The sequence below is a fragment of the Vulpes vulpes genome, unplaced genomic scaffold (assembly GCF_048418805.1).
Source record: "Vulpes vulpes isolate BD-2025 unplaced genomic scaffold, VulVul3 u000000657, whole genome shotgun sequence".
Taxonomy (NCBI): Eukaryota; Metazoa; Chordata; class Mammalia; order Carnivora; family Canidae; genus Vulpes; species Vulpes vulpes.
This window is the reverse complement of record NW_027325810.1, coordinates 480894-489721: the sequence shown is the minus strand read 5'-3', so window position 1 is coordinate 489721 and position 8828 is coordinate 480894. Positions and strand designations below refer to the sequence as shown.

Genomic DNA, 8828 nt, shown 5'->3' with positions numbered 1-8828 from the left:
TTGTAGTTGCTATTATAATTAAACACTCACCCTATTTTTCAAAAGCCACTTAAGCCAGATCAAATCTGTTACGAAAAAGGCCCTCGACCACGAGGTTTATACTTCCTTGTTTCTAAAAATGTAAGCTTCTAGAAATCTGTGTGAATTCATTTAGACCTATTAGCTTAACGCGGAGATGTTGGGTACTCGGCCTTTCTTCAGAAACGTTGACGTGAAGCTGGAAGCCCCATCACTTGAGTTAATCCGTGGTGCCGTTGACGTGGATCGCGCTGGTTCTCGGTATCTCTTCCATGCATGTGTGAAAGCGAACCACATAAAAGCAGAACTTAGGCATTCCTGCCAAAAGGAAGTGAATTGAAAGGAAGAGAAGCAGAGCTTCCACAAGGAGAAAATTGTCCTATCTCTTAGCCAGTGTCAGAATGTGGACATGTTTATAAAATGCTCATTAAAAGAAAAAAGGATCGCAAGATAGAAACAAAATCTGGTGCACAAGTTTACACTAGAGAGATAAGAAAGGCTAGGCCCCTACAGGGGATTTTGTTATCCAATTACTGCAACCTGACTTTTGGTGGGGCGGGTGTGGGGGGGGGGGGGGATGTGGAGAGGAAGGGAGGTAGGGGGAGGGAGAGAGAGGGGAAGAGTTTCCAAACTTGTCTCCAGTGACACGAGACATTAACGCTCCACCAGATAAAACTGCCACTTAGAGCCCAGGAGAGCTAAACCTTCCTGGGCTGGCCTGGGGGCTTGAGCAGAGTCATGGGTTCTCTGGCCCTGCAGCTGTGCGCGGTCTTCGGCCTGGTGGCTCACTCGGTTTCTGGCAGCCCCATCATGAGCCTGGAGCAGTCGCCTCTGGAAGAAAACATGCCCCTCTTCGACGATGTCTTCTCGGAGCAAGATGCTGTCGACTTCAACACGTTGCTGCAGAGCATGAAGAATGAGTTTCTCAAGACGCTGAACTTATCCGACATCCCTCTGCAGGACTCAGCCAAGGTGGACCCACCGGAGTACATGCTGGAACTCTACAACAAATTTGCAACGGATCGGACCTCCATGCCCTCGGCCAGCATCATTAGGAGTTTCAAGAACGAAGGTAAGTTTACCTGTTACTGATGGAATTTGGCTCGGAATTTTTTTTTTTTTTCTTTCCCGAGAGCAGCGTTAAGTAAATTCATAATGCGTGGGAGTAATACAGCTAAGGGTGAGTGCATCTGCGTGGGGGGTCTGTATACAAAGATGCTCAAAAACAGCGCATCTTTTGTTTTTATACCCTTTTCATGGTCGTTTCCCAAATGTTATTAAAAGGTACCCAAGAGGGCAGCCTGGGTGGCTCAGGGGTTCAGTGCCGCCTTCAGCCCGGGGCATGATCCTGGAGACCCAGGATCGAGTCCCGTGTTGGGCTCCCTGCATGGAGCCTGCTTCTCCCTCTGCCTGGGTCTCTGCCAGACTATCATGAATAAATAAATAAAATCTTTAAAAATTTTTTTAAAAAGGTACCAAAGAATGTCTTTTAACCGAAAGCTGTAAAGTGTCTACCATCCTGGCCTCATAACCGGACCTTTAAAATTTTTAAATTTGAACAGCAAGTAATGCAAAAAATTAGTGCTGCTGTACTACTCTACCTTTGTCCGGCATTTTCCAGGTAGGTCTCGGTTTCCGTTTGTCTTTTAATTGGCCGAAAAGATTGTCAGCTTCTATTAGAGTGAAAATAGGTGAAAACTACAAAGTCCAGACTTGTGCCTCACTCAAGCTTTGATTGTATTTCCATTTTCTGGCCTTATTTAAGAGCTATTCAGACAGGATGAAAACTTCTATTTCAGACGTTCTCCCTAAATTTTTGTTGTGTTGTGTGACGTGGACGTCCTTGAATCGCTGTTTATAATGTCCAGGAAGTTTGCACGGCCCAGTTAATGATGCCCCTTACTTCAGTCTTCATGAATAGCAACGTGCAAGCCTTAAATATCAGCAGGAAAGCTAGGTTAGCCCCCCTCCGCCAGCTTTTATTCAGTGACTAAATGGCCTGACGTAGCAAGTTAATCCTTTATCTAATACGGTGCCAGTAGGCAAAAATACATTTTTCCCCCCCAGTGTGCGTGGTGAACGATCTGGGTCCAAAGAAATGAATTCTTTAATATTTACCATTGTCATTGACCACATACAAAAGAGGGTTTGGGCTGATGTTGATGAGCAGTTCCTAAAAGCAGAAAGGTGCTAGCAAAGAAATGGCTTAGGATTTGGGATTTTGAGACAGGCTTGATTCAGCAGTTGTGGATATTTTAGCTTGATTTCTCTGCACCGCAGTTTTCTCATCCGTGAGTTGGGGGTAATAAGCGCACGTAACACAGCGGAGCCATCTCCAAGAGGGCATGAGTAAGAAAGCCCTGCATTTGCTGTGAACCGGGGACACACGTTAGATGTTACTCAGGAATTCCTTCAGTTCTAGGCGTTGGAGGACATGTGCAGCGGGGACGGCTCCGTCTCGGAGATACCGTTTGCCTTGACAATTTAGATAACTGGCCCAATGGTAGATAGTCAGTGACGCGTTGGGGACGCGTCCTAATAACCTTTAGTCACGTAATGGAAATGGCAAGAGTGAGATTGCAGATTCCTCCTGGGGGTGAGCCTGCGCTGGAGAGGAGTGGCCTGCCTCCAGGAGCCCCTCCTGGCGTTCGGAGCCCCGCGCCCCGGGGGCCCGGCTCGGGGTGCGGGTGGGACAACGTTCCCACGCCCTGGGACAACAGGAGTTTTTCAGGTTCCGCATGTCCGGTGGAGGGTTTCATGACCGAGGTCAGGCAGTGCAGTTTCCGGAGCGTCTTACTCCTGGAGAGCAGCGGAAACAGGAGCGGATCCCTCTGCGGACAGCCCGCTGCCTGCACCCCTGCCAGCCTGCCGCTGGGATGCGGGTCCTGCCCTGGACGGTGGCCCCGGTGGCTCTTACGGTCTCTCTTTTGGCCCCTTTGGGTCTGCACAGTGCAGCTGCCTGGGAGACAAAGACCAGCCCCACCCGGCCGCACCCCCCAAAGCCAAACCAGAAAAACAAAAACAAAAAAAAAAAAACCTTCCCCAAATGTAACTAGTCAGGGGGAAACAAGTGCATTTCTAAGGTAGAAAAAGCACGAGTTGAATTCCTCCTATGACTGACATCACTTTGTCATCTTGGGGAAGTCGGTCCTCGGCACTGACCCCCGATTTCTTCTGGTGTAAAAATGAACACGACGGCAATGAATGGTCATTGTAAGAACTAAATAAAACGGCTTGCAAAATACTGGCACGTTTAAATATGTTCAACTGACATCCGTTCCCCTGCCTAGAATGCGACACCTCCATCCAGTGCTTTGTTTTTTGTTTGTTTTTGAGGATTTTATTTATTTATTCGTGAGAGACCCAGAGACAGAGAGAGGCAGAGACACAGGCGGAGGGAGGAGAAAGCTCCATGCAGGGAGCCCGATGGGGACTCGGTCCCAGGACCCCGGGGTCACGCCCTGACGTGAAGGCAGATGCTCAACCGCTGAGCCACCGGGCGCCCCTCCGTCTACTACTTTGTATACTTGCACGTGCCCAGTGAGCTTATTTTTTCAACAGCTTTACTGAAGTGCAGTTGACCTGCGATAAACTACATATCCGAGGTGTATAATCAGACAGGTTCTGACATTGGTAGACACCCGAGGAAACCACTGCCGCAGTCAAGATGGTAAACATATTCATCACCATGAAAAATGTTCCTGTTCTCCTTTGTAATCCCTTCCCCCCACTACCGTGAGCTTTTTATTCTGTACTTTTCTCATGGATGGAGCAACCAGTCTACTCCATTTGTGGTCTTCCCATGCTCCCCATCCAAGGAGAGTCAAGTCTCTCTATTCTTATAAGAGGAGAACAGCTCCCAAGATCCTTGATGTGTCAAGGACCCATGGATGCCCATGGGAAAACAGTAAAACAGTTTATCAAACAGATAAACCAGTTTGATCTGATGTCCAGAACCATCAACTAGTCAATATTTTAAAAGTGTTGCCTTGGGATCCCTGGGTGGCGCAGCGGTTTAGCACCTGCCTTTGGCCCAGGGCGCGATCCTGGAGACCCGTGGTCGACTCCCACATCGGGCTCCCAGTGCATGGAGCCTGCTTCTCCCTCTGCCTGTGTCTCTGCCTCTCTCTCTCTGTCTCTCATGAATAAATAAATAAAATCTTAAAAAAAAAAAAAAGGAAACTGAAATGTAAAGGATGTAAATGGTAAAGCTCAAAGGAGAGAAAGTATTCGAATCACTAAATCTACTCCTGAAACCAATATTACACCGTATGTTCACTAAGTAGAATTTAAAGAAAAACTTAAAAAAAAAAAAAGGGTGGTGGTGGTGGTGGTGGTGGTAAATACTCAAGTGACCCAGAAGACAGTGAACTTCTAGATGGAGAGGTGAAGGAAGGAAAATCCCACAAGGAGGGGACGCGGCTAGAAAGGTGGAGGCGAGGGGAGAAGCCTTTCCAGGAGCCAGAAGCACGTCTCCAAACGTGCGGCGCACAGCAAGGCACAGGAGTGTTTCGGCAAATGGTGAAGATATCAGCCTGCTTCAAAGAGGAGGGTTTATAGTTTCTTTGATCTTTCAACACACATCAGTTGCTCAATTACAATGTTCCATGGGCTGTAGGGGAATGTATGGGAACTATGACTCGATCAAGAGGCGAAGGCCTGGTTCTGGCTGGTTTTAAGAGTCTTGCTGGAGAGTTTAAATTCATCTCATTGACCCGTATTTCCCACTGGCAGTGTATGAGGTGACTTCAGGTGGTACCGTTCACAGAGCACGCTGTGAATCCTGTGAAATTATTACGTTTTTTTCACTAAGGTGGATCGGATAAAAGAATCCACGTGACCATCACCTCGGTCTCCTCATTTCATGAATGTGGTTGCTTAGGACAGGCCTAAGAGAGAGATCATGTCTAAAAATCATCTTACAAAGTCAAAGAAAAATATTAAGAATATGGTCTGAAGCAGGGACCCCACTAAAATAATGAACTGGCGTACAGGTGGGAAAACACTGCCAGAGATGATAGAGAACACCTCAGTTGGTGGTCCTTAGGGCTCTGCTGTCATGGAACCCTTTGATGGATGACAGATGCCTCCAGGGGTATTTTGGAGTCCTGTGTTACCTGGGACAAGTGTACAAGAGCGTTGGGCTCCTACAAAATTCTCAGATAGGAAGTCACCATGATAATATTTGGAGCACACGTGAGCTGGATAATATTCCAGCACACGTGGAGGTGTGCTTCTTCTTCTTTTTTTTTTAAAGATTTTATTCACTCATTCATGAAAGACATGGAGAGAGAGAGAGGCAGAGACACAGGCAGAGGAGAAGCAGGCTCCATGCAGGGAACCCCATGTGGGACTCGATCCTGGAACTCTGGGATCATGCCCTGAGCCAAAGGCAGATGCTCAACCGCTAAGCCACCCAGATGCCCTGGCGGTGTGCTCCTGAGACTAAAGGAACGTTCACAATTTATTTCATAAACATTCAGAAGGATTCTTATGTGCCAAACTCCATGCAGGTCACTAAGGGTACGAGACTGAAGCACCCCATCGGTCCCAAGGTTCAGTTTCTCCCATTCCTCCGTGTTGAAGACCACACCCCCCAAATTCAACCACCGCGACCCCCCCCCCCCCTTGGTTTATGGCTATCTTGTCGACCTCATTAGACTTCGGTGTCTAGAGCAGCAGTCAGCAAACCCTTTCTGTAAGGGGCCAGACAGATAGCAAATATTTTAGGTTTCGCGGACCATGTGTTCTTACAACTCTGACATTGCAGGGCAACAGTAGGCGCTGATGACACGGAGATAAATGGGCCAGGCTGTGTTCTCCTGATCTTTTATTTCCAGAAATAGGTGGCAGGCCCAAACCAGCCCATGGGCTAGAGTTTGCCAACCCCTGATTAGCCTGGAGGTCTTTTAGGGAGCCCAATGCTCAGCCCACCCTGTGGGGAATCTTCACCCATTACAAATGCAAATATGAAAAGCCATCAAGTGCTCTTCCCTGAAAAGCTTCAAAAAAAAAAAAAAAAAAAAAAAAAACACCACTCCTTGTCCCATTTGATGTCTCTTCCCTGGTTAAGATAATTAGGGGCTTGCCTGCCGGGTCTCCAGGGTCCCTCCCATCTCTGTAATTCTGTGGCTGATAAGCCATGCAAGCAAGGCTGGGAGAGTGTCCTCCCATTCATTAGGGAGCCACTTTCCATCTCACTCTTGGCAGCCTGAGTCAGTTTAGGCTTCTACCATTGACCTTTCAGTGCTTTCTGTTGGAAAAAAATTTCTGTTGGAAAACATTGTATTTGTTTTCATCGATTGTCCCCCACCCCCCATTTCTCTGTATCAAGCTTCCCACACAGACAGGCCCTCTGAACGCGTAAAGAAGCATCTGTTTTTCCCCGTGACGCACTACAAGTCTGATTTTTGTCTTTTTTTTTTTTTTTTAGATCTGTTTTCCCAGCCAGCCAGTTTTAACGGGCTCCGAAAGTACCCTCTCCTCTTCAACGTGTCCATCCCTCATCATGAAGAGGTTATCATGGCCGAGCTCAGGTTGTACACACTGGTGCAAAGAGACCGCCTGATATATGATGGAGTAGATCGCAAGATTACCATTTTTGAGGTACTAGAGAGCAGAGGGGACACTGAGAGCGAAAGGAGCATGCTGGTCTTGGCGTCGGGAGAGATCTACGGAACCAACAATGAGTGGGAGACTTTTGACGTCACCGATGCCATCAGGCGTTGGCAAAGTTCGGGCTCATCCATCCACCAGCTGGAGGTCCACATCGAGAGCAGACACGACGGAACCGAAGATGCCGGCAGGGGACACCTGGAAATAGACACCACTGACCAAAATAAGCACGTCCCTTTGCTCGTCGTGTTTTCTGACGACCAAAGCAGCAAGAAGGAGCGGAAGGAGGAACTGAATGAGATGATTGCCCACGAGCAACTTCTGGAGCTCAAAAACCTGGGCCTGGACGGCTATTCCAGTGGGCCGGGAGAAGCAGCCCTGCTGCAGATGAGGTCAAACATCATCTACGATTCTACTGCCCGCATCAGAAGGAACGCTAAGGGCAACTACTGCAAGAGGACCCCGCTCTACATCGACTTCAAAGAGATAGGCTGGGACTCTTGGATCATCGCCCCCCCCGGATACGAAGCCTACGAATGCCGCGGGGTTTGCAACTACCCCCTGGCAGAGCACCTCACACCCACAAAGCACGCGATCATCCAGGCCTTGGTCCACCTCAAGAATTCCCAAAAGGCTTCCAAGGCCTGCTGCGTGCCCACCAAGCTAGAGCCCATCTCCATCCTCTATTTAGACAAGGGCGTCGTCACCTACAAGTTCAAATACGAAGGCATGGCAGTGTCCGAATGCGGCTGTAGATAGAAGAGGAGTCCCGTGCTTATTTAATGACTGTAAATGTGTATATTTTGTGCTCCTATTTAATGAGATTATTTAATAAGAGTGTACAGATCACAGAGGCTGGCTGCCTTAGGGAAGTGGGCAAATCAGTTTGCTGTACGAAATGCGTATTTTGCTAATTCGGTCTCGTCCCTTCCAATCCGTTTTTCTCTGGACTTGCCATTTGCAGGCAATGCCACTTCCGGCAGCGAGTGGCAAGCCCCGCTCACTGTCCTCACCCGAGCTAGAGTGTCAGATGGTAGGTGTTTGTGTATGTATATGTGTACATAGGCCAACTCATAGAACTCTTCTGGTTCCAGAAAGGTAGATTATACTCACACGTGTGCACGACTCCATGAAATGTGTATATATTAAAAACCAATGGTACGTTTCCAGTCAACTCTTCTCTGAGTAGGATCTGTCTCAAGATAATTAGCACCCAGGGCTCGAGCATCCTGGGATCGGTCCTAGGAATTCCTAAATGCTACCGGAGGCGGAGGCGTCGCTTTTATGGGTTGCGTTTTCGCCGTTGCTCAGAGCCACAGGACCAGGTAAAGGGCGCTCGCTGCCTGTGTGAGGGGAGGGTGATCTGATGCAGAAACCAGGTGGTTTCCAGAGGCAGCGGCCTCAAGCTACACTAGCAAAGGAGGAGCCCCCGGAGCACCGCCTCTAGCGCTCTAGAGGGCAGCACCCGGTCAAGAAAAGGCGACCGAGGAGCCTGCAGGACGTTCCTGAGAGCACAGGACCGCAAGGCCCGGCCTGGCCTGGCCGTGTGTGTTGGACTGTCGGGCGCGGAGGGCAGAGGAGGGGGAGGGCGCTCGCGGGAGAGGAGACCAAGGCATGTAGATGCTCTCCTCGGATGTGTCTGTAAAATTATCAGCAGTTTTAACTGCAGAATTAAAGCTTTTGGACAAAATAAAATCACCCAAGACCAAGAGGAGGAAAATCAGAAGGGCTCTTGTCTGTTGGACTCCTCTTCATATTTTGCCTCAATTTTTCCTAGTCCTCCCTTGCCTCTGCGCCTCTGCTTTTGCTTCTTCCCTCTTTCTTTTTGCCCCCAGCGCCTCGGGTCCTTCTCTCATTCCCATGTCCGCCCCCCCCCCCCCCCCCCCCCCCCGTCTCCACCGGTCCTCAGTGCCCTTGCTGCGGGTTGGAAGGGGACATTCGAAACCGCGCGCTGTCGGGGAGAGTGAAGTTAGCCCTCTAATCTCGAGATTTCCTCCCAGTATGTCATTTGACTTTGTGCTTCTTTTTTTTTTTTTTTTTTTTTAAGATTTTATTTATTTATTCCTGAGAGAGAGAGAGAGAGAGAGGCAGAGACACAGGCAGAGGGAGAAGCAGGCTCCCTGCAGGGAGCCTGGTGCGGGACTCAATCCGGGTCTCCAGGATCATGCCCTGGGCTGAAGGCAGCGTTAAACCCC

General features: G+C 49.0%; 1 protein-coding gene across 1 annotated transcript; it reads left to right on the top strand.

Moving 5' to 3' along the window:
* The first annotated feature begins 666 nt into the window (after positions 1 to 666).
* BMP10 (bone morphogenetic protein 10) lies at positions 667 to 8340 on the top strand. Its single transcript, XM_026017785.2, has 2 exons — positions 667 to 1090; positions 6452 to 8340. Exons 1-2 carry the CDS (start codon positions 757 to 759, stop codon positions 7390 to 7392), a joined length of 1275 nt encoding a protein of 424 aa, XP_025873570.2. The 5' UTR covers positions 667 to 756; the 3' UTR covers positions 7393 to 8340.
* Positions 8341 to 8828: the final 488 nt, after the last annotated feature.